The 27,630-nt window shown below is 34.7% G+C and overlaps 1 protein-coding gene across 1 annotated transcript in view; it reads left to right on the top strand.

Moving 5' to 3' along the window:
- LOC150103634 (transcription initiation factor TFIID subunit 4B-like) overlaps positions 1-27,630 on the top strand; it is a 397,716-nt gene that overhangs the window by 152,657 nt on the left and 217,429 nt on the right. The window contains exon 7 of the mRNA XM_090398501.1: positions 3,712-3,810. Coding sequence (XP_090254627.1) covers positions 3,712-3,810 — 99 coding nt within the window. The remainder of the gene's footprint in view (positions 1-3,711; positions 3,811-27,630) is intronic.

Raw genomic sequence — 27,630 nt, 5'->3', positions numbered from 1 at the left:
TAAACTCCATAAAATTTTTGAAACTCCAAGTTTCATTCTATGAAAAGATGATGAATGTTTAATATCCTCATTATGTATTACTGAATTTGTGAAATTGATGCCTTTCTGGTTTATGTACCATCCACGAGTTCTGCTACCTAGCTCTTTGTAATGTCTAAGTACACCACTCTGGTAAAGTATGGCATTTTCAGTAATGTTTTAATGTCCCTGTGTTATTAAGGACTGTGATAGGCCTTAGAGAACTTTTTCAAGCACCCTAAGGCCTCTAAAACTATAAGTCATATTAGTCATAGTATACTAGTAGTTGTGGCATTTCTTCCTATAAGTGTTATGCATCAACTGACAATCTACATTTTATCTACCAACATAGATAAAATAAACCAAGAGCTAAATTATCTTAGTTCAGTCCTCCCAAAAAATGACTACAACAGAACATTAAGCAAAAAGATTATATTTCAACTTCCAAAACAATCAGAAGAACAACATAAGAAAGGAGCAGTGAATCTCCCATATATACAATCAGTCACAGATAAAATAGCAAGATCTGCCTTGCCAACAAAACTTAAAGGTTGCCTTCCACCCAGTCAACAAAATCTCTAATCACTTGAAACTTCCTAAAACTCCTCATACACTGCTTAAAAAATCCAAGATCAGTTGCAGTTGTGGTCTACACTACATGGGACAGACAAGGAGATCTGGAGAAATATGCCAATTAGAACATTTCAAGGACGTTGAGAATGAAAAAGCACAAATCAGGGCAGCACATACAACAGAAACAAAACATCAAGTAGAATGGCAACAAATTAAAATACTCCTCGTAGATTACCATTTTTACTCAAGAGTATTCAAAGAATCTATTGTGAAATGATGAAGCATCCTCTACAGTGCAACGAAAAAACAAGGGATGATTTTTCATCAAGTCTGGTCTTCGTTAAACCACGACAACACACTTGAATATACCAGTACTATACTGCAACTCATGAACCAGCAACCCAGCATAATAGTGATTGCATGCTTTCCGTTGTTAAAATGTGTTCAAATATTTTTCACTAGAGATGTTAGCTGTTATTATTTGCTTTCTAGTTTTTTAATTTATTCATATTATTTCCTGGTGAAGTGAATCCAAGTATTTCAAGAAACTTGTCAAAATAATAAAAATAGTTTGTTTGACATCTTTGTTTGTAGTTTAATACCGGATATAATATTTCGAGAATCTTCAATAGTTTCATAAGCACTACTGCCACTACACAATCCATAAAATAAATACTGCAAAATAAATAAATAAAATTGTATGTGAGTGAGTGAGTGATATAACTGATTTACTTGGCTGAATGACATATTTTTGAAACAGGTTAAATGACTAGAAGTCTTCTAAGAAGACGAAACAACTAGTTTCGTCTTCTTAGAAGACTTCATCAGATGCATAGCGTGAGAGAAATACCAACAAACATTGCAAGAGAAAATCTATACATTAAAATGTTAACGTATACATTACGTTAACATTTGAAGATGTTCTGTGTATCTCTTCATTGTTGGGCGTGTGCATGCAATCATGAGATCTTGGACACATGCACACGTTCAACAATGAAAATTATTATTGGGACTTGAAACCATGTATTTAGTCATTTTTTTCATTAATCTTTAGGCCCATTCTTTTTGTTGAGTTTTCCATGGAGATGAATGCTTCTACCAAGCCCTTCTGTGTTCCAGCAATAATATCGATTTCATCAGCATATGCCAAGATCACTTGTTTATAATAAATTGTATTTGTTCTCTGTATTCTGGAGTCCCTTAAAGCTCTCTCTAACACTATGTTAAACAACAGGAAAGCTAATGTGTCTCCTTACCTTAGACCATTTGTTGTTTCAAATTCTTCTGACAAATCAGATTGAATTTTAATATGACTTATAGTGGATTTTATTGTCATCTGGACTAATCGAATTAGATTAGTGTAGTTGGGATGTTCAATTCCATCATTGCCAAAAATAACTGTTGTCTATAAATAAATGAGTAGTTATATTGGATTCACGTTTTTTTTTTTTTTTTTTTTTTTTCAGTATTTGTCACAATGTGAATATTTGCTCTGTTGTTGACCGGTTTGGTCCAAATCCACATTCATAGCTTCCTATTTCTTTTTCTGTATATTTAGACAGTCTATTATATATTTGTATTTTAAGGGCTATTCTCTGCTACTAATGGCTCGTTAAGTAAGTTTGAGAGCGGTTAGTAGTTGAAGGGATCCCAATCGTTCGATGCTGTTGGCACACTCTCCCTCGATGAGTCTTTGGACTCCCTGGAGGTGTCAAATAATAATAAATAATAATAATATGACACTGTTAGACCAGTCTTCAGGGAGAATTTCATTCAACCATATATGAGCCATTAACTCATGAATTTGTTTGAGGCATTCTGTTTCTCCTTGTTTCAATAATTCTGCCTGCAGATTATCTGGGAGCTTTACCATTCTTTAATTTCCACACTGCTACTTGTACTTCATCCAATGTGGGTGATTGTTCCTTTATACCATTACTATTGTGGTTATAAAAGTGATATTTATTGTTACTATTATCTGAGATTGTTTCTTTAGATAAAAGATTTTTAAAATGTCTCTGCTATCTGAGCAATATATATTTTCTTTATCATTGATTATATCACCATTTTCATTCCTGCATATTGTCAGTCTAGGCTTAAATTCTTTTCTAGTTTTATTTATCTCTTCATAAAACATCTTGACTTCATTCTTAGTTCTTAAATGCTCCAGCTCTTCCATCTTATGGTTTACGTAATCTCTCTTTTTTCTTCTATGTACCTTTTTTTTAACATTAATTATATTATGTAGTCCATTCATACCTATAATAGGATAATATTCATTTTCTTTTCCTATGTGCATCTTTTTCTTCAGTAGGTGTGTGTATATTAAAAATTTTCCTCTTATTCTTAACCAACTAAGTCTCACTTATTGCTTAGTTTAAAGCAAGGTGTTCCTCTTATTGTACAGTCCTTTTTGTTCAATTATACCTTCCCCTTTCCATCTTATTTCCTCTAAACAGATGATGTCTATTACTTAAATAAAGAGCCAATAGGCTTCATTTTGGCGATGTAACATTATTTAAATTAATGGTATATTAAATCCCACATTGTTTCAAAACCAAATAAGAAACTCGAAGATCGGAATAAAAAAAAAAAAAAAAAGATGTCTATATTATAGGGTTTAAGTTCATTCAGCATCATCAAGGCTTTTTGTCTGTACAGTGATAAAACATAGTTCCAATAATCATATCCTTAATTCGTTTAGCAGGTCTTTGTCTTTAATCAGTCTGGCTTTTACTTCTTAGGATTTTTTAACAAAGTTTTTTTTACGGGATGAAGTTGTCAGCACCAACCCAATCCACAACCTGGAATACCGGGCATCCATATTTATGACCCCTGGAAGCAGGATGGTCTAGCTGTATCCCCTGACACTGGGTGTTCATTTGATCACCTTTTATGATGCGTATGAACTCGCAGTGGGACTATTCTAATTCCTGGTCACCACACAGGACATTTATGAAATTATTTTGTATGAATAACATTTTCAAGTAAATCATTTTTTCTCCTTTTCATTAAAAAGTTATTATTTTTCTGCTTTTATATATATGATATGTATGTGTTTAAACTTTGAAACTGCTGTGTAACTTCTTAAAATTATAATGGCTGGTTATTTTTACTTAGATTAAAGGAACAGCATCTGTTGCAAATGCAAGTGTAACTCAACCACTAACTGTTCAAACAACACTAGCAAATAGTCAAGCAACAGTTACTCCTTCACAGGTGTGTGGTTTTTCTTGAAATCCTTTAACAGTAATGAATGTTGATATCATTGATTGTCATTTAACACATCAATTCGTTTTCCATTTTATGTGTGTTTGAGGTGGGTGGGTACGTAGTGTCATTAAGCCTGAGATCAAATTGGATATGTGAATCTCATTTCTTTACTTTATTCAGATGATGTTATATATAAAATCTTTTAAAGAAATTCAATATAACATTGCATAATTCCTTAACTAAATTGAATAACAAATTAAGTATAAATCAGCAATAAAAAGATACAGACTATGAAAATATGCAGGAACATTGAGAACATCAACTACCTCCTGAATGGGGAATCTATTGAACTTAGCAAAGATGGTTTTGTGTGTATGTGTGGCTGGGAGCCTCCGTAGCTCATTCAGTATAGATGAAGCCCTTTGGTCAGAATGACCTGGATTCGATTCTCATTGATGATGTGAGGAACCTTTATCTGGTCTCTTTCGACGAAAGGTGAATTAGCCAATCTCATATGGAGGTAGGGGGTTTTTCATCTGAAAACTCGGGTTTGTCATTCCCCCCCCGAACAGGAAAACCAGCCCCGTGAATACACATGGATTACAGTCATGAATATGTCCCACCTATATGCCATTCCCGAGCCTGGATAAAGTTGGGAGGGGGGGAGCAATAGTGAACTACCCTGTAAAAAAAATATCTTACCTAGAACACTTTGTGGACAATGCCTACAAAGTCACCCAGGGTCAGAAATGACTGAAAGGGAAAATCCACCGGCATGTGTGGTGGGCGAGATCAACTGAATAAATTTGCATGGAATAAGAGGGAAATCAGTCATAACACTAAAGTAGTTATATATAAGACAGTGTTCCAGTCAACTTTCATTTATGGATCTGAGAGCTAGGTTAGAAATAAAACTGTTTCTAACCTAGTTAGAAACAGTTTAGAAACTAATTAGAGACTGGAGGTTACAGATATGAAAGTTCTGAGAAAAATTCAGTGAGTGAAGGGATGGCACAGTGAATGGAACTTGACACTGTTAACATTCAGGAAGGGATGCACATAGCAAATTTCAGGTGGCATGGTAATTTAAACAGGAATGGAAATATTAGCAAATTAGGCATTTGATTTTAGGATAGCAGGAAAAATATCCTGAGAAAGATCAACTTATAGTGAATTGATACATTAAATGGCTAAAATATAACATCTGGCAATATTGGAGTTTCAACTGATAACAGATTATCATCACATTCCTGACATATATCCTCAATGTGTGTGTACATGATCTTATGATAATACTACATGAACAGTTATATCATTACTAACTTCCTATCAACAGTAGTTTTTCCCAGATTATCCTGTTATCAGTCTACATTCAAATATTATCAGATCTTATATTTCTGTCTTCTAAGGTACTTTTTACTATATTAATCCAATTACATCTTGGTCTTCCCCTGGATCATTTTTCTGCCATCCTGGCAAAGAACACTTGTTTAGCAAATCTTTCCTCTCCCACTCTGTTTAAGTGGCCATACTATCTGAGATTAGCTCTGCTAACACATTCCTGAATGCTAACAATGTCAAGTTCTTTCCTAATTTCTTCATTTTTAATGTGATACTGCCATTGCCATCTGTTCACTCCCCTAATCTTCCTCAGGACTCTCATATCCATAGTCTTCAATCTTTGATCAAGAGTTTTATTTCTAACTCAGCTCTCAGATCCATAAGTTAAAATTGGTTTGAACCAGTGGAGTCACATGCCCGTTTATGTTGGGTGTGCTCTCATTTGGCTTATGCAACCCATGCTACAAAATTCAGTTCAGTTTGACTGTATGATTGTATGAAAGTTTTAAGAGTGCATAGCGCATTAACGCTCGTCTTAATTTAGTACAGTGCACTTAATTGTAGGATAACTTTGAATACTTTAATTTATTAATTAAAATTTTAAATATGGAAAGCATAAATGGCACATGTGAACAATAGCCATGCTTCACATGTGCCATTTATGTGAGATGCACGAAAGGTTTATGCTTCGTGGTGAGATTAGATTAGATTATCATTGGCAAATACTAAAGTGAGACATGGATAATTTGAATTTTGACATAATTTTTAAACACAGCATATAATATGCCCAGAAATCAGAAAAAGTAAGTAATCACTTGGGAAATTATTATTTTTCTGGAATGAACCAAAGAAAGGCTGAAATAACTTGTTTTACTTACTTATTATACACAGGTTTTAACCTCATTCAACTATAATCATGCAATCCGCAAAAGCTCTGGCAGAAAACGGGACATTCAATTCATCATCAACACTGTTTCCCATAATAAATAAATGGGCAAAAAAAGTTATAAATTATTTATAGAAATTATAAATATATATATTAAAAACTTGTCTATATCAGTGTCAAAACGCGTCAGTTCATATTTCATATACACAACAGATGAAACTCAGAAAACAAAAACAGTAACTCATGACAAATGACAACATTCAATTGGACTGCTTCTCACAAAAACCAATCACAGCCACTAATGACTTTTGGGTGCTATTGTCTCAGCTCACACTCAGCCTTACCTTCTGGGCTGCTTAAAACACCTTGAACGCTAAGAAATTGACATGCTGCACCATCTGCAAATCTGTTTAAGGGCTCAAAGGTGTCTGTATTTTTGACTGCACAACCCGGCTATTAACATGAATGTGATGCAATGTTTACAAGTTGAAAAGTGTCCTCTTCATTAAGCATTAGCATATTGTGTTTAATTTTAGTAATCACATGAAGCCAGGAAACAATTGGGGGGGAGTCTTTAACAAGAATAAATGCAAAAATATAATGATGCTATTGCTATTTTGTGGGTTGGCACCGCATACCTAGCACACCTGGAATAATCGTCCCTGGTTTGAACACTGTCTTTTATACAGCTAGTTTAGAGTTTTGACTAATCTCTCTTATTCCATATGAGTTTATTCAGTTGACTTCCTCTACCAAACCAAGTTTACTAACTCTGATATTTCCTAATTTAATTTACCATCTAAAAAAAAAAAAAAAAAAACACCATTTACGGATATATACCATATACGTCTGTTCCGGTCTCAGTATCCATCTAATATCCTCTTTTGAGGTCTATCAGGCCTTCCCTTTTTAATTGGTTTATATTTTATTATTTGTTTAGGATATTGGATGTTGGCTATTCGATTTACATGTTCTAACCATTTTTGTTTATAATTGTTTAGTTTTTCTTCTATTGATTTTGTTTTTAGTTCTTTTAAATTATCTTTGTTCCTTTTTTTGGTTTAATAATGTGTATTTTGCAGTTCTCTTTAATCTCATTTCACTCATTTTTATTCTTTGTTTATTTATCTATAATAATGTGGGCACTGCTAAAGTATATTGTATATTTTCAAGCGTGTTACTTTTTGTACTATATTTGGATCGACTGTTCCATTTATCAGGCCTATTATAATCTATAAAAATTTTCAAGTTTTTAATTTTGTCTTTTTCTCCTTCATATGATATTTTACATCCAGATAACTGAAAGTATTTATCTGTTCTGTTATTTCATTATTAATAACTATTTTACTTTTAACTGGAGTTTGTCCACAAAATGCCATTGTTTTGGTTTTATGTATGGATATTTTCATTCCAAACTGTAATTCTACCATAACATTTAATTATATATTGCTCTTTGTAAATTTTCTTCTTTATCTGATATTATTACCTGATCATATGCAAATGATAGTGTATTTATTTTGTTATTCTGGGAAATTTCTATACCTGATAATTTAAGGTGTTCCACTGTATATGTCCATTAATATATTTATATTAATATTTCATTAATATAGATATCAAAATGTATTGGAGACAGAGCACATCCCTGTCTTACTCCTTGGTTTATAAATTGCTTTTCAGGCATTTTTTCATTTATTTTTATTTTTATTTCATTATCTTTGTATATATTCAATATTGCAATGTAGTAAAATATTAGGTATACCTATTCTTTGTAATATATCAAACTGTATATATATTGTTACTTTGTTAAATGCTTTTCCATAATCTATAAACAAAAGATGAGTTTAAGATGAAAAGCCACACGGCTATATTTTCTGGCAAAGTTAGTTAAATTAATGGGATAAAAACCCCTTATTATTTTACAGCCAGTATGCGAAACTCTAAGATCAAAAACTACGATCTACGAGTTTCATGCCGAGGAACTATCGGCGAATCCAAGCGTAAGTGACCACTTGGTAGTACAACACCAAGTCAACTCAAAGCAAAGGTGGAGCAAGCTCCCTCACTATCCTTGATATTTTCTCATAATGTGAAAACACAGCTCCTAGGAGATGTAATACTGCTTTACATTATGAGGAGAGGTCACTACCAGACCGGTTTCAACCTTTTTTGAGGTCTCATCAGTGAGTAGGTGGACCTGGATGATATCAAATAAGGGATTTTTATCCCATTAATTTAACTAACTTCGCCAGAAAATATAGCCTTTTGGCTTTTCATCTTAATTATATAATATAATATATAATATATATGGGCACACCACTCTGGCATTTGTATAGTGAAGGTATGCAAGTTCTTTTCACTCAAACTTTGATATCATCCAGGTCTACCTACTCACTGATGAGACCTCATAAAAGGTTGAAACCAGTCTGGGTAGTGACCTCTCCTCATAATGTAAAGCAGTATTACATCTCCTAGGAGCTGTGTTTTCACATTATGAGAAAATATCAAGGATAGTGAGGGAGCTTGTTCCACCTTTGCTTCGAGTTGCCTTGGTGTTGTGCTACCAAGTGGTCACTTACGCTTGGATTCGTCGATAGTTCCTCAGCATGAAACTCGTAGATAATAGTTTTTGATCTTGAGTTTCGCATACTGGCTGTAAAATAATAAGGGATTTTTATCCCATTAATTTAAAAGATGAGTTTTTAAATTAAATTCCTTCTTTTTTCTATAAGTAGTTTTAAACAAAAAGCTGCATTCATTGTAGAGCATCCTTTTCTAAATCCATTTTGACATTCTAATAATATTTTTTCACTGTATATTTTCAATTTTTCATTAAGTATTCTACTATATATTTTGTAGCATGCATTCAATAAACTAATACCTCTGTAATTAGTAGGTTTTGTTTTATCCCCTTTTTTAAATAAAAATATTACTGTACTTTCTATTGGTATTTGTATATATTTTATTTAAAAATTTTAGCAATCTCAGGTTGTCCTTTAATTCTTTTGTTATTATATCATTTAAAGCATTTTGTAAGTTATTGGTGTAATTTTTTTTAATGTTTTTTGATGCTGTCTGTCCAGAGATCTGTGACGTAATCCAAGAATTCTTTTGCCTCTATTTTGCAGTTTCTGTTATGTCTGCATTCGTGTCTTTTAGTATTTTATATTATTACTAGGGGGGGCTACGGCACCCAACCCCCTGATTTCCGGGCTGGTAGGTCATGACTGATTACATGCGGTTGCCCCTGTGTTGCACTACCTTTAAGAGAGAGCTACCTACCCAATGGTAGTGCAACACAAGGCCAACTCGTAACAAAGGTGGAGGAAGCATCATGCATTTTTTGTCACCTTCCAAAAGTTGTGACCTACCAAGCTGACGTCACATTTGTTTCGAATTTTATGTCACATCCATGACATAAAAACGTTTCAAATTTCAGCTTGTCTTAAATTCCTGGAAACCTCTAATTAAAGGAACTTTAATGGAAGAAAGATAAATAAAGTAAGAAAAAATAATTTCATGAATGTATAGAGTAGATATTTATAATCCTGCATAATCATAAATAAACTAAATAAATCTTCTAGCACTTTTTTATTTTATATAGAGTAGATATCAAATAATGTGACATAAAAATGTTACAAATTTCGTCTTATTTTTTTATAGATATAGAGTAGATTATTATTACTACATGACACCTGCAGGGAGTCCAAAGACTCATTCAGGGAGGGCACCCACTCTAGAACTCTCCGCCTCCACCACTCAATCCACCAACTAAAGTGAACCACATCATCTACACCAATGCCCACTACTAGCACTTTCACAGACAATCACAAACATCCATGCCCATGGCGGGATTCAAACCCGCAGCCTTTTGGCTGGAGAGCGGATACGCTAACATAGTGGTTCTCAAATTGGGTGCCACAAGGGTGCCGCAAAATTTTGAATCTTTTATTTGAAAAAAGCAAAATATTCAATTGCCACAAATAACTAAATCAAAAACAAAAAATATATATATTTTGATTTTAATGGATGAAGCATATATAAAAATTATAATTTTTTGTATCACTCTTATATTATATCCTGGGATTTCATTAGATCACCGCGTGTCATAGTAACTAGATATGTGACACCACATAAATACTGGGGAAAATGCACTAACGAATGGTTAGTTGTCCTGCTGTCTGTTTGAGTATTTCTCCGTTCAGTGTGACAAGTATTATACACGATCATTTCCCCTAAACAAAAATCATGAGTCTTTTGTCATCGGTGAGAATAAACGAAGTACGATATTAAAGTCATTAAATTCGGTGAGTAGAGGTTTTTCTTATTGTTATATATTCCAACTATAACGAGAGACATCGTAAACAAATGTTTTTCCTTTTTAGTTTAAATAAAATCTGTTTTCTTTTAAACACGGTTTCCTTCATATCTTTAGTATCTGTAATATCAATTTATTTATGGGTTATATATGCGAGTCTTTCAGAATCAATTAATCGGCACTTTACTCTCTATAAAAATCAAATAATACTAGGGATGCCGTGAAATTTATTTATTGATTTTAGTGTGCCGCCAGACAAAAAAGTTTGAGAACCACTACGCTAACAACTCGACCAACCAGATCGGCACTGGGTCTTATTTTGCATATGTCATTTTCTAGATATGATGCAAATTTTTCCCAGCATTCTCTGTGTCTTTCTGGTTTCTCTTTTGGCTGTTGCTCGTCTTTTTTTTATGTTCAATTTCATCTTCTTGTTTTTTTGCTACTTAACCATCTTTTAAAGGCCAGCTTTTTATTTTTAATTATTTTTATTTCATTGTCCCATATATGAATTTTTTTATTTTTATGATATTTTTTTGTGTGTTCCTAGACTTTCATATGCTGCTAATGTAATAATTTCTTTTATATTATTTCATTCTTTCTCGATGTCTTCATTTTCTTGTATTTTTTCTAACTAGTTATTAATCCTCTGTTGGTATAAATTTCTTATACTTAGAAATTGTGTCTAAATAGCTGAAATATCTACTTGTTCTATAGGTTCTCAATTCAGGATGCAGTTGATATTTTCAATTTTTCTTCCTATTTTCATTGTCTTTGTAATGCTGATTTCCATGTCAGGTTTATTACAGCAGTTATTCAATTTGGTCAGAGAACCCTCCAGACTTGTCCTAGATTTATTTAGGAGTATAATATCATCTGCATAAAGTGAAGAGCTAAGATTAACATCTCCGATTTTGATTTCAGGTTTAATACTGCTTTCCTTCATAATGGAATCCATATAGATGATGAATAACAGTGGAGATAATGTACCCCCCCCCCCTTGTCGCACACATGAATTAACATCAAAACATTTTCTTGTACCTCCTTTCAACTCTAATCTTCAACTGCTGATTTCCAACTCAAATAGAGACTATGTATTGCTTGATATAATGTCCCATTTACTGGAGTTTTTCAAACAGCTTTCCTCTTGTCACCTTCTCATATGCATTTTCCAGATCTGCAAAACTTAAATACAGATCGTTGTTATATTTCCATGATTTCTCAACTATTTAGACGAAGACCTGGGTTCAATTCCTTCAATGACACGAGGAAATTTTATCTGGTCTCTTTCAACTAAAGGTGAGATAGCCAGTCTCATACAGAAGTAGGATGTTTTTTCATGCGGAAAGTTGGATTTTTGTCCCTCAGAACAGGCAAACTGGCCCCATGAGCATACACTGATTTACAGCCATGAATACTTACGAATATACATAGAAGAGATAGGATTCTCACCACATGTTGTAATGTCTACAGTTACCATGATGTGACTCACTGTAGTCACATCACGGTAGTAAACTTCCTAGGAAGTTTACTACCATGATCTTGACAGCCTCTGTTTGGCCTGAACCCACCTTGTTCTTCTCCAAGCTTCACCACCACAATTTTTCATAGCCTTTTCTCAAGAATACTTGCATAAATCTTACCAGGAATGCTCAGTAGAGAAATTCCTCTGTAATTCTCATAGAAGCTTTATTCCCTTTTTTTTTATATAGATGCATACTATGAGTGCTCTACTCCAGTCATCTGGAATTCGACCAGCTGACCAGGCCTTCTGAATTATGCTGTGTAGCCACTGTAAAAATTTTATACCTCCATATTTTAGCATTTCTGAATGAATATTACTACTCCAGCTACCTTCCCACATTTCAGGTTTGTGATAGATTTTTCTACTTCAAGTACAGATATATATTCCAGATGGTATACCTGATGAGCATTTTCTACCACCATGCTGTCTGTTACTGCTTGTGTCATTTAGCAATTTTTCAAAGTAAAGTAATTACTCCATACATTAAGAATATCGTTATCCTCAGTTTTCATGTTCCCTTTATCATCTCTAATTCCTTTTATACCTCTTTCCTCCATTTCTGAATTTTTTCAATAGCCTCCAGTATATTTTACCACCTTCCTGATATTTATTTTCTATGTGCTTACCAAGGTCTTCCAATGAGTTTTGTTCAGCTTTTGCTTTCTTTGCTTCCTGAGTCCCATGGAGTTCTGAATTTTTCTATCCATGCAGATTACCTCACCACTGAAGCTTCAAGGTTTGCTTCTTGTTTTCAAACTCTGAGTTTTTCTTGAATAATGTTTGTGTATTTTAGTCTACAGCTCACATCTGATAGCTATTCAACTTTGATTCACTTCAAAACTTTCTTATACACCCTTCTTTTCAATATGAAGTTCAGTTTTATTCTGCTGATCATTAAAAGGTGATCACTTCTTATTTCAAATCCTATGTATACGCTTGTGTCCTGACCTGACCCAGTGGGAAAACACCACTGTTGCCAATGACGTAGTCACGGAGACCTTTCTTTTTCCTTGCATATTCTCTCCATGTGAATTTGTGCACATTTCTATGTTGGAACATGTGTTAGTAATAACTAGTCCACGTCCTGAGCAGAAATCTAACAGGTACTTACCATTATTATTAGCTTTGTTCTTTTCTCCAAATTTACACAAAACATTCTATGTCTGGTAATGATTTCCTACTCTGCTGTTTAGATCTCCAACAAGGACCAACTTTTTCTTCTTCTTTTTTTTGTTTTGTTTTGTCAGCTACTTTGTTTAATGCCTCAAAAAATTCCTCTGCTTTTTCCTTATTAGAATCTTCTGTTGGACCATAAACAAAAATAAGTCCCAGTTCCCCATTCTGATATTAACCTTACATCACTCTACTTGATATTGCCTGCCATTCAAAAAAATTATCCTCATATATAGTGTTTAATATTATAGATACTCCTTTTCCCTGATTGTTATTTCTTGAATATATCACTTTGTATTTGTTGCTTAGAAGGATCCCACTTGTTTTTGTCTTCTTTGTTTTGGTATCGCATTATGTCAATCTGGTACTTATTCAGTTCTTCTGCTAGTTCCATTTCTTTTCCATTGATGCTTCTTATGTTGATTGTGTCTATCTTGATCTCTGCTGATGTTGAGTTGGAGTTTGTTACATTTGCTGACTTCGTTGTTTGCCCTGCTTCCCTGACGAAAACAAAGGAGACCGAGTTTAACTGGACGATGCCCCAGCTAGCATGAAATTCCAATAACAGACTATTTTGGAGGAAACTCGTTGATAGGAAGTTAGTGATAAGTAAACTTTTTATAATACAGGGTGATTCTAAATTATTGTCTGCTGTTCCATGGCCTATAATTTTCAAACTAGAAACAACAAAATGAAACTGCTTACAGAATATGAAAATGTTCTGTAAGCAGTTGTTGCCAAATAAAACTGTAAAAGTTTTATTTCACAACACTGTACTCGCGCATTGATATCTGGAAAATGCATGATATCATACTTCAAAGTCATGACTGTTCAAGAGAAATCGACGTGCATACTTTGGTTTTTCCAAACAAAGTCCGTTATGACAACTCAACACCGTTACAGATCTTGGTATGGAAAACATCTGCCTTCAGATGCTATCCAATGTTGGTTAGAGCAATTTCAAGAAGCTATTAGTGTTCAGCACCAAAAAGGAGATAGAACATCAAGCACTTTGTAGAAAAATGATCGAATCCAGGAAGTATTTTATCGAGGCCCACAAAAATCAACTAGATAAGTTTTTCGAATTATTTATATCACAAATGACTGTTTGGAGTAATTTTAAAGTCATAACCACTTTTCTGTAGGCTTTGCAGCCTGACAATAAACACTGCCTTTTCCATTTTGTCAAATGTCAAAGCTGATGAAAATGACCTTGGGTGTTGGATATTTAGTGATGAAGCAATGTTTTGCATATCAGGGAGGGTAAATCATCATAAGTACAGAATATGAGGTTCAGAAAACCCTCACATCATTTGAGTATTTGAAAGAGATACTCCAAAGTGTCTGGTGTTCTTTGTCATATTTAGAATATTTGCAGAAAAAACACTGACAGCGGTGGACTATCTGGACATGCTACAGCTGTGTGTTATCCCTGGACTCTGGATTGATTGTGATGGACCGATTTTGTGGCCTCTGTGTTCTGTTCACCTGATGTTATGTCAATTGATTTCTTGCTGTGGGGATACGTGAAGGACATTGTTTACCCCTGTGATCTCCCTTGATGAACTGAAGACCAGAATTTTTGTTGTGATAGAAACAATTACACTGCAAATGATGGAGAATACTTGCAGGAAAATTGATTATTGCTTGGATATCTTATGTGGCATGAAAGGCACACATGTAAGTTGTTTAACATTCTGCAGTATTGATTCTCTAGGTAATAAAACTTCGGTTGCACTTTCATATTCTGTAAGCAGTTTTATTTTGTTGTTTTCAGGCCACAGAAACCTCGACAATAATTTGGAATCTCCCCATATTATATTATTTTGTACACTCCTTACGGAAAATTGCAAAATGCAACTTATTGTTGCCTGTTGTCCTACTAAATATACAAACAGTGAACAGTTCTTCAAAATAAATAATGATAATTGAAGTGCAGGAAATTCATCACTTAGAGATATATTCTGGAAATATTTGGAAAAATGTGCAAAGTTAATAATAAATTTAGTTTAATCCTTTATCCAAGCATAAGCAAACAAAGTTTGCGCCTGAAGTATCTTCAGGACTGAGGCAACTCGTGGTAAAGGTGAACCAAGCTCTCATCGCTTCTTTTTTCAGTATCTCCCATTAATCAAAGCATATCTCCTTGCGGACATGTATAATGCTATGCATTAAGAGAAGGGCCACTACCCAGACCGGTTTCGACTTTTATTGAGGTCTCGTCAGTGGGAACCAGACCCAGAAGGTCTAATACTAAGGCAGAAGCAATGGAGAAGTCATATTTACCTATACAAGTTGACAAAAGGTGTACCACCTTATTATTAAATTACTCTGGATTTAGAGAAAGATGTTAGAAGTTTTTCTTTTTTTTTCTCTGCAAGGTTAATAATAATTGTAAGTAGCTTCATGATGTCTATTCCAGACATGAATTATTCATTACTAACTCATTTTTTCCAACATAAATTCACATAGTGATAACATTAAGAAATAAAAAAAAAGCATTATAAATTTAAAAAAGAAGATATTGTTGATAGTAATATCTTCTCTTCAGATTAATTCAAGAGTAACTAGAGATTTGAGATAAGAAGAGAGCATTTTATTTGGAGAATGGTAAAATGAGCATTAAAAATCAAAGTCTACCAGTTTTCAGATGTGAACACGAAATTCAAATATACAAATATCATTGGACAAAAACCAGAACTATTGTGGATTTGTGGAGTTCTCTGTAGAGTTCTGATGCATGCCTGGAAAATAAGAAATCGTACTCAAAGTTCTGGCAAGTAATTCATTACGGGTCCATAAAAAATGCATGAGATATTATCTCTCTTTCAAAAGGTAAACACAAACTTATGTGCAAATTGCTAAATACAAAAAAGATAAATGAAACTGAAAGAGGAATTTTCTTAGTGAGCTTTCTAGATTTGTTTTGTGCTAAGAAAAGTCGATTGAGAAAACCTTGGGGACATTGTTGGGATTCAGACCAAGTAGGTTTTAATGACCAGTTTTTACTTTAAGACAAACTGCAGGAACACCCCTTGTGGGTACATGGCAGGAATTTGATGATGATGATGACAAACTGCAGAAAAAATCATAAGAACCTAACAAGGATATAAATGTTGCTTTGAAAATACTGCATTTATGTGGTAAATGGGACCTTGATGTGTGGTGTGGGAGGAATGCACCTCTTAATCTCCTTTGTTATTCTTTTTGAGACATAATTATTATTATTATTATGATTATATTCAAAGCCTTGGCTGCCAGATTCACATGGTTCAAAGAAAGAAAGATTCCAGAGGAATGGAAGACCTCAAAAACATACTTCTATTCAAAAAAGGGAACAAGGAATACATAAAAAACTATCTTCCAATCTTTCTACTATATAAAATCATGAACAGAGTGATACTCAACAGAATCCAAAACATTCTCGAAGATAACTCCTAGAGAGCAGGCAGCATTCAGAAGAAGCTTCTCCACAATAGACATATCCAGGTCATTTCAACTAACAGAAAAATGCAGAGAATACCGAATCCCTCTATGTTTCCTCTTTATTGATTTTAAAAAAAGCATTTGATACCATAGAACACTATGCAGTCATCAGTGCCTTACTGGAAATGAATGTGGACCCTACTTACATCCACATGATAAAAGAAATTAACAAAAATCAGGCCACAAATCAGACCACACAAATAACCCTATTTGATCAACCTATAAATATAGATATAAAGAGAGGGGTCCTCCAAGGCGATGTGATCTCCCCCAATCTATTTACCAGCACTTTAGAATACATTCTGAAAAAAATAGACCTAAATGGAAGAATAAGATGGTGAAAAACTACAAATCCTTATGTTTTTCGATGATCTAGTACTGATATCCCACAACCCAAAAGACCTAGAAGAAATGGATGAAAAAATATACACAAATAGCAGTAAGATAGGCTTAGAAATGAATCTAGAAAAAACAAAATGGATCAAAAACATCTACACAAGTGACAGTCACCTATGTATTAATTCTTCGATAATCTTTGTGTATTTTAGTCTACAGTTCACATCTGAGAGCTGTTCAACTTTTATTCGCTTTAAAACTTTCTTACATGTTATTCTTTTCAATATGAAATTCAATTTTATCCTGCTCAAGACTATATAGTGATCACTTCCAATTTCAAATCCTCTGTACACTCTGGTGTCCTGCACCAGGGAGAAAACATCACTATCAACAATAACATAGTCAATCACACTTTTCTTATTCCTTGCTTCTTCTCTCCATGTGAATTTGTGCACATTTTTATGTTGGAACATGGTGTTAGTAATAACCAGTCCATGTCCTGAGCAGAAATCCAACAGATATTTGCCATTATTATTAGCTTTGCTCTTTTCTCCAAATTTTCCAAAATATTTTTGTATGTCTGACAATCATTTCCTACTCTGCTATTTAGATCCCCAACAAGGACCAATTTTTCCTTTTTCATTGTGTCAGTTGCTTTCTCTAAAGCCTGAAAATATTCCTCCACTTCTACCTTAGGAGAACCTTCTGTGGGACCGACCATAGGCACAAATAAGTCTCATTGTGCAGTTTCCCATGCTGATATTTTCCCACATCACTCTACTTGAGACTGCCTGCCATTCAAGAAGATTAGTCTCATATTTAGTGTTGAATACTATGGCTACTCCTTCTTTTCCTTGATTGTCATTGCCTGAATATAACATTTTGTATTTATTGCTCAGAAAGATCTTACCAGTTTTTGTCTTTTTTGTTTCAGTCACCCCTATTATGTCGATCTGGTACTTATCTAATTCCTCAGCTAGCTCCATTTCTTTGCCATTCAGGCTTCTTATGTTGATAGTACCGATCTTTAACTCTGGTGATGTTGAGTTGGGATCAGGGCCGGATTAAGACCCATAGAGGTCCTAAGCACTTAAAAGATTTTGGTGCCCCATATATATGTAATTCAAAATATAAACATAAAACCATAAAATAAATTTTTATTTTTCAAAATGAAATAAAACTTATAGTAAGATGGAAAATAATGTTTATTTTTGTATACTTCAACTTTATTTAGATTTGAAAAGTTTTCTCCTACTTTTTTTAATTACAAAGTCTTTGATCAGATCCTCAAAATTAATCTTACATAACACAGCTGCTTCTATACTTAGTAGAGATAAGGCATTGAACCTGCTTTGTTGCATAGTTGTTCTGATGGGATTTTTAATATACTTCAACTGAGAAAATGAACATATAAGACTTATTGTTAAACTGACCATAGATTTTTAATTCGTACGTATGTTTGTACAATATTGACTACCGGTTTCGCTAGTAACTGACTAGCTTTCTCAAGGCTTGCACAGTACAAAAATATGGAATGCAAAAAAGGTTTAAGAATACAAAAAAAAAAAAAAAAATTGTAATTTTGTAATTAAAATATTGTAATTTCGTACGAATTAAAAATCTATGGTCAGTTTAACAATAAGTCTTATATGTTTTAACATTTTATGACCAAAAATATGTATAATTTAAATAGTCTGAGAAAATGAATGCTCAGCTGAGCAATTTGTGACCATTAATGTTAAAAATATATGAAAGGCAATGTCTACATTTGGAAAGGCACACTCAATATTGTCTTCTACAATTATTTTATAAAGTTCAGCATGACTGAATCTTGTTTTTACATTTTTTGACAAGATTCAAAAACTTGTCAAAAAGTGTAAAACTTTTGACAACACTGAGAATACCTTTCAATTTCAGTAGATGATGAAGTCACTGAAGTAGCATTATGAGGCACATCACTTAGAAAAGAAATTCTCTCTAATATTTCTTTTCTTATCAATTCTCAGTTTCAAGTTTGTCAACAATTGTGTAAAAGGTGGTGATACGAAATTTATCTCTGGCATTCAGATATACTTCTGGAGCATCTCCGTCATCGGGTACCTTCTTTCTGATATGTTTGCAAGTTTGAGCTGCCTTGTAATCAACATCTGCTAGCACTTTCTTTGTAGCTGCTTCATATCTTTCAAATTCATTTCGTGAAGTGCACAATTGGTCAGCTAATGATCTATACAGATCTGCACGTGTTTTTAAGTTGACATCCTCATTTGGTAGAACTTGGCTTACTCTATGAAAAATTTGCAAAATCTCATCCCAAAAATTCAACATAAAAACGAATTCTAGCTCTTGCATCTTATTTGCAATATTATCTGCTTCTCTTCTAGTGTCTCCCTTTTGTGACTGATCTTCAGCTATACAGTCTAACGCTTCTAAAATTTGAAGGAAAGATGTCAAAATTGCTGCTTTTGCCATAGCATGTGCCTCCCATCTAGTATCAGAAAGGGATTTTAAGACATTTTCATTTCCAATACAACCTTTAAGAATTGTCCACCGGCTGGTTGAGGCTGAAAAAAAGGTATAGAGCAACCACACTGTAAAGAAGAAATTAACCACCTCTTGACAGCAGTCAACAGCACTTCGGCTTACCGCATTTAGTGAATGAGCTGCACAGGGCACATATATAGCAAACTTGTTTGTTTCTAAAATTTTTTGCTGCATCCCCTTATAATGCCCAGACATGTTAGCAGCACTGTCATAAGACTGACCCCTACATTTTGAAAAGTTTAGCTGACAAACTTTACGTAAGTACTGCAACACCTGATTTGCCATTTCCTCACCGGTATGGCATTTCATTTCCAGAAAGGTTAAAAAGCGTTCAATAGGCTGTCCATCTTTTAAGTACTTGAGTACAACACTTAACTGGTCGATATGTGACAGATCTGGTGTTGAATCAACTAACAAACTAAAATAACCAGAAGATTTTACTTCATCAGCAATAAGCACGTCGACCTTTTGAGCCATCAGTTGAATGAGTTCCTCACAGGTGGCTTTGGACAGATAAGAAGGATTTCCTTTGCCACAATTTCCATATTTCGCAATGTGACCCACTAAAAATGGATCAAACTGACTTATGAGCTCAAGCAGCCCTAAAAACTTCTCATTTTGTAATGATCCAAATCTTTCTTCTGTTCCTCGAAAAGCCAAGTCACGTTCAGCTAACGTACGAATAACAGCTATGACATGCCTCATGACATGTTTTCAGTAATCGCACTCTTCCTGAATTTGATTTTCCAACTGTTGTCCCAACCCTACACCTTGTCTGCGAGTTAAGTATGTTAGCATAGAGTCTCGGTGAGTAGTGCTTTTTTTTCATGTTGATCAATTACAATAGTATTTCGCCAGTCACTGAACCCTTCTCTTGTAACAAAATGTGAGAAATTTTTAGGAGCAAACAGTTTACAAACAAAACAATAAACTGTCCTATTGATGATGAATACAATAACCACTCTCTCTTGTATTCCTCACCATTGGCTTTTGTCCCAACAAAAAGATTCTGCGAACAGTATCTTGCTGGTTTGCCACTACTGAAATGTCGGTAAGACTTGTCAAATAGCCCATTGTGGTGTTGACATTACTGGGTCCACAAGCAGTCCAATAAGCCACATCATCAGCAGAGAAATCCAGCCACAACCCTGGATCTTTTGCTATATTTACTTCATCTTTTGCAGACTGAATCATTTCATCACCATCACCATGGCCCACTAAACTTTCATTTTCAGCAATTATTTCAACCTCAGAATGTTTTGTAAAGCAACTTGTATCAACATTTGCAGTAGAGATATCAAGAGAATTTACAGACAAAGTGAGGTCAGTAGTGAGACATGCTAGATGAACCTACTTCTTGTGACACCTTGATGATTCCAACATCATCATATTTTGATTTTGAAGTGATCAAAGTGGTATTTGTGTCCACTTCTGATGACGGAGATTGGCTCTGATCAGGAATCGGTATGTAATGCATTTTCAGCAATTATTTCAACCTCAGAATGTTTTGTAAAGCAACTTGTATCAACATTTGCAGTAGAGATAATAAGAGAATTTACAGACAAAGTGAGGTCAGTAATGAGACATGCTAGATGAACCTACTTCTTGTGACACCTTGATGATTCCAACATCATCATATTTTGATTTTGAAGTGGTCAAAGTGGTATTTGTGTCCACTTCTGATGACGGAGATTGGCTCTGATCAGGAATCGGTATGTAATGTTGTGGAACTTGTGTGAAGAAATCAGTCAGCTTTGCAGTCTTTGGAATCTAATTCCAAAGTCTCCTCTTGTTTCTTTTTTGGTAGTTTTCGCTTTTGTGCACCACTTAACTGAACACGTGCCCTAAGCACGTGCTTATTTTGCTTAATGCTCACCAATTTTTGTCTTTTTTGTTTCAGTCATGCTTATTATGTCGATCTGGTACATATCTAATTCCTCAGCTAGCTCCATTTCTTTGCCATTCAGGCTTATGTTGATAGTACCGATCTTTAACTCTCGTGATGTTGAGTTGGGGTATGTTTTCAGATTTGTTCCAGTAGCTGACTTTTCGCTGTTCACCCTGGTTCCCTGGCGAAAACAACGGGGGCCTTGTTTAACTGGACGACGCCCCAGCCGGTGTGAAATTTTGTCGTGTTGTACCGTCATTTTGTATTTTGGATTAAGCCAATAAGAATACAATTTGGTCGGCTAAATCTCAAATTGCCAGCCCATCCTCGTTCGTTCAGTATCCAGGTAGATACCCAACATTTTCAGAGCACAAAAAACAGTTCATCTTTTTCAGTTTATAGAAAACCTACAACAGTATGGTACTCTAAAAACACTAACTCACAGAGTCACAAGCTATCTGTTCCGATGATAATGCTATTACCACTATTACCACATAAGTGAGTTCAGTGGTAATAGCATTATCATCTGTTCCGATGATAATGCTATTACCACTGAACTCACTTATCTGCACCACTCTTTTTTAGCCAATGTCTATAACTCCAAAAAAAATACTAAATGTTCCCCTGAAATCCTCTTCATCATCTAATGCATGAGATGAAGCAAAACATTTACCATCCTGTACATTCATGCTTATCAGAAAAGATATCCAGAATGCTTAATAAATATCATTTTCTCACCAACAATTTAAAACATGCATCAAATTGGCAATTCTCATCCATTCACTTAAGGACAAACTCTCTCCTTTATTACATCCAGGAATGTATGAAGTGCCCTGTACTTGTGACCTGGTTTACTATGGACAGACAGGAAGAACTGTTGATATCTGGGAGAACATAAAAAATGCATTCGGTACCATCGTTATGTCAAGTTGCAACTAGCAGATCATACTTTGATACCTCTTTACACAGGATCAAATGGAAAAAAACAAAAGTGCCACACAGAAGTCATAAGTCAGAAAGACATTTTTGGAATCAACAACTGCTTTAAAACATTCACCAAACCTCAACAAGTATGGCTATATCAATTACCAAAAATCTGGGAAACAGTAATTTTAAGATCAAATAAGTACTTGTGTTAACTCTATCCAATAGTAGATGGTGCAAGTTAGGACTTTAGTTCAAGGTCATTGTTTTAAGAGTTTTCTGTTCATAATTTGTTTTAAGGGAGCTGACTTTTATAGAATTGACTGTTTTAGCAGCTGTTATTAATACTCGATTGTGTGCTATTTCCTTTATCCAACTCAGCTGTTACTCTATTGTAAAAAGTAAATTACTAGGGCATGACCGACTCTTCACAAAGTCTTGTCGACCCTCATGAAAGTATCATATTTTTATCTGCCCATTCTTGAATTCTCTTTTATACAAATACTAGTACAGTAATACCCCGACTTACGTGAATCCGGAGTTACGTGGTTTCTAATACACTAGTGGCCAAAATTGTGGAAACCTTTTGGAAATAGTGTATTTCTGAGGTTTGATAGCTCATAACACCACTTTTTTTTTGAGTAATACCATAAAATTATATATCAATGGAAAGATAATTTAATCAAGAATATAATGCAATAACTTTTATGAAGGATTTTTTTTTTATTAGAACAGCAGTTATAAAGAAGAAAAGTGAAACACAGAAAAAATTAGATATACAAAAATTCTCACATTGTGAGTTACTACTTAGTTGGGTAACCTTTAGCGTTAATTACAGCCTTACAACGCCTTCCCATGGAGTGAACCAAGTTTTTTAGTTCTGCAGCTGTTATAATGTGAAACCAAGATTGAATTATTGCTTCTATTAATTGGGTTTTATTGGTGGGTTGCTTCTGACTAACAAGTTTCTTTAGTCGGCTCCATAGATTTTCGATTGGGTTAATTTGGGCTATTCCCAGGCCATTCCAGCAGTGGAATATGATTATCTTGGAACCACTTTTTTGCATAAAGCAGTAGCATTCAACAGGAGCTGAATCCTGTTGAAATATAATTGCTTCATTATTTTGGAAAAGATCACGTGCGGAAGGCTTCAGTTTGGGCTCAAGTATTTCATTTATGTATTTTGGGGCATTTATATTCCCATTAATCATGCAAATTCTGCCCACACCTTTTGATGTCATACAACCCCAGATCATAACACTAAGTTGGTGTTTCACAGTAGGTGCAATGCAATCAGGATGCCAACCTTCTCCGATTCTTCGTATTTTATGCCATCACTACCAAACAGAGAGATTTTGGTGTCATCACTCCAAATGACACTGTCCCATTGTTCTGCTGTCCAGTTAACATGGGTTTTAGCCCAGTTTAATCTTTTCAATCTTTGTTTGAGAGATAAAAGGCTTGGCTTTTTTCATGGAATTCTAGTATTTAGACCAAATTCCTGCAGTCTGCGCCGAACAGTCCTTGCACTCAACTTCACATTGTATTGTGCCATTTCATCTTGTATACCCAGATGATTTTCTTTTGTCACGTAGGCACAGTCTCTCAATTCTTCTATCATCACTTGCTGTTGTGCACCTTTTCCTGCCTTTACCAGTCTGGTTTTGTAGTGACTGAGACTCCTTATACGTCTTCAAAAATTTAGAAATGCCAACTTTGGTTAAGTTTCCACCAATTTTTCTTTTAATTTCTTCATAACTGTAGCCTTGTTCACTTGATAGTACTATTTTATATCGCTTTCTGGGTGACCAGTCAACTCTTTGCACCATTTCTTTCATTTTATTACGTTTTACAAGCTCACTAAATGAAAGAACACAAACACAGGAAAAAAACCAACCAACTTGATAGCAATCACATAACACACTGACAAATGTCCTCCTCTCAGCTCCAATACATGACATCAATAACTGAATCCTACTGTGACCTTATTGGCTCATTGCCAAAACAAGATGACACCTGATTGGCTCTCTAAACACTCATGCTCATTGGCTGCATTCAAATGAAGGAAAGCTACTTTATATCAACCTAAGCAAGTTGTGCTGCTTTTTTTCTGGTTATTTGGCTATAACTTTTCATAGATACAGATAATTGAACAAACTTTGTTGCATTACATTCTTGATTAAATTATCTTTCCATGGATATATAATTTTATGATATTACACCAAAAAAAAGTGGTGTTATGAGTCATCAAACCTCAAAAATACAATTTTTCCAAAAGTTTTCACAATTTTGGCCACTAGTGTATGTATGTATTCCCATCCCGCTTCATGCCTCACCACTAGTCGTATCTTTCCGGTGCCGGCCGCATTTGCCAGTGTCGCACATCCTGTGAACAAACACTGATGTGTTTCACGCAGTCTCCATTCATACACGATTTTTATAGTCTACCTTGCAATTGTTTAATGTTATGTTCTTGATAAAAATTTTATCACATAAAAAATAATAATATCGTGCAAAAGAAGCAAGTCTGATTCTTCTATACTAGCAAGAAAAGAAAAACATTGACTTTGGAAACAAAACTCAACATTATTAAGGATTTTGAAGGCGGAATGAAAATTTGTGAGCTAGCAAAGAAGTTCAATCTACAGGAATCCACAGTAAGAATAATCATAATAGATGAAGAAAGAATTCCTGCTGCTGTGAAAAATGCCCAGTCATTGAATTCAAGCATAATTCGTAAACTTCATGGGATTATTGGTGAGATGGAAACGATGCTTAAATTATGGTGTGATAATCAAGTGAGAGTAAAAAATTGTCCAGTTGATCAAACGACAATACGTAGCCAAGCCAGCTGATTTTTGAGAGGCTAAAAGTAGAAGGTGGAGAAGCGGCCAAAGAAGAAAATTTCGTGGCCAGTAATGGCTGGTTCAACTGATTTAAAAATCGCTGTAACTGGCACAGCATTGCAGAGAGTGGAGAGGCAGCAAGTGCTGATAAAGAGGCTACGTCTTCTTTTCCTGAGACACATAAGGCTATCATCGAGGAAGGTAGCTATAGGAGTCAAACCATATTTAATGTAAACGAGACCGGCTTGTTCTGGTAAAAGATGCTAGATGCCTAACTTTCTCGCACGTGAAGAAAAACGTTTCCTGGCTTTAAGGCTTCCAAAGACCGGTTGACAGTAATGCTTGGTGGAAATGCAGCTGGTGATTGCAAGTTAAAACCTCTCTTAATTTATCGCTCTGAAAATCCAAGAGCTCTAAAAAATAAATTTAAAGCTGGCTTGCTGGTGATTTGGAAGTCAAATTCTAAAGCTTGGGTGATAGCTTCTATTTTTGAAGACTGGTTTGGTCACCACTTCATACCTGAAGTTGAACATTATTGCCAGTTTAAAAAAATTCCGTTTAAAGTTATGCTCATTATTGAGAATGCACCTGGTCACCCTCCTGCAACTTTAATTGATTTTGATCCACGTGTAAAAGTTGTTTTCTTGTCTCCAAATACAACCAGCTTACTTCAATCGATGGACTAAAGAGTTATCAAAACATTCCAAACATACTACACACGCCATTCATTTGCAAGTCTGAATGAAGCTATGAGGCAAAATGAGCAACTGTCTGTTAAAGAGTTTTGGAAACAGTTTAATGTTTTAGATGCTGTAAGGATTATCGGAGATTCTTGGGGTGAAATTTCCCAAAAAACCTTGAATGGTGTCTGGAAAAAACTTTGTCCATCCTTTTTTAAATGCAAAACGGAAATGTTGCCAGAAACTGATCAAGTTGCTGAGGCAGTAGATGAAGTTGTCAACCTTGCAAGGCAGTTAGATTTAGAAGTCGACAGTGAAGATGTCAGCGAGCTGTTAGACTCGCATAAGAAGGAGCTTACAATCAACGAGCTCATAGAGATGTGTCAGCAAAGCCCTACCAAAGAGACCGAAACCTCAGATCCATTTCTACGAGAAAAGCACATGACAAATGCAAAATTAACAGTCTCGGCTTAATTATGAAAGGTTTTCAGATTTTGGAGGACATAGATTCTAACAAGGAACGAATTGTAGCCACAAGGCAAGGAATAAAAAAATCATTGGCTTGCTATGAAGAAATTTTTGCATGACAAGAAAAAGACATTATGCCGTCAGACGAATCTATTAGATTTTATGAAACCATCGACATCGAAAGAACTTTCTTTTTTTATGTACGAACAACTACAATTATGATTATATTTCTTAAAAAAAATAGGTGTTTTTGTAAACCTTTGGTCCCAATTAACTAATATTTTGTATGTTTATATATATAAATGACATGCAAAATTATACCCCGAGTTAAGCGAATTCGATTTATGTGCTTTTTGTTGGTCCCACCTACCGCGTAATTTCAGGGTTTTACTGTACTTGAACTGTCACACCTGAGATACTGATTGGTATAATGCAGTCTTAGAAACCTCTCTTATGCAAGGGAATTATTTTGCTCTCTTTCCACTCCTTTGAAATTCTACCAAAGCTTAAACTTAAATTAAACAGCCTAGTTAGAATCATTGCCAGTTCCCTTGCACATTCTCACAAAACTCGCATTGATATCCCATCTAATCCCACAGTTGTATTTACACTGAGATTCTGCAATATCCTAAGAACCTCCAAATTCATCCACCTCTGTTTCCATATCAGCATACATCGTGTATGTTACAGCAGTAATTTTACTAGAATGATATAGCATTGCAAAGTTTTACTCAGTAGTTCAACTATTTTATCTGCTTCTGTCTCCTTGTGACCATCATCACTCATTAAGGTTAATCTTCCATGGTCATTCTTCTTCTTACTTCATTACCACATAATGAAAGACCTCTTTGGGATTTCCTTTGGCCTGCTTGGCTAAATTCTTCTCATAATCTGATTTTGCCTGAGCCTTGTATTGTTCATGAGTTGACTGGTCACCTTTCTCTTTATATATCCTCCACAGCATTTTCTTCTTCTGCAGCTCATGCTTAATATTACTCATCCATCTAACTCCTATCTGATTAGCCCTCCTTACCTTAGGTATGCAATTTAATATTGCTTCCTCTTCTTAACTATATCCCATGCACTACTAACATTACCTTGCAGTGTTTTATGCTATGGCACAGATTTAAGCTTCTTCCTAAGTTTCTCATAAATCACCTGCCTTGTAGTTCCACATATACCCCTTCTTGACAGAATATTCCTCATGTTTTACAATCTCACAAGTGGTCACTTTCACCAACTGGAGGCAATATGGTCAACTTGGTTATGTATAGCTCTTCTGATCCTGTGACCAGGTCCAATACTCTCTCATCCCTAGTCCCCTGTATCGCATGCTGCCGCACGTAATTATCTCTTAGTAGGTGTATAAATTCTATTTCTTGGAACTCCCTGTCCTATAGCAACAACCAACTGTATA

This window comes from Typopeltis vanoorti, chromosome 9 (genome assembly GCF_054136105.1).
Source record: "Typopeltis vanoorti isolate ZY-2024b chromosome 9, IOZ_Tvanoo_1.0, whole genome shotgun sequence".
NCBI classification, from domain to species: Eukaryota; Metazoa; Arthropoda; class Arachnida; order Uropygi; family Thelyphonidae; genus Typopeltis; species Typopeltis vanoorti.
This window is presented reverse-complemented; position numbering and strand designations above follow the sequence as displayed.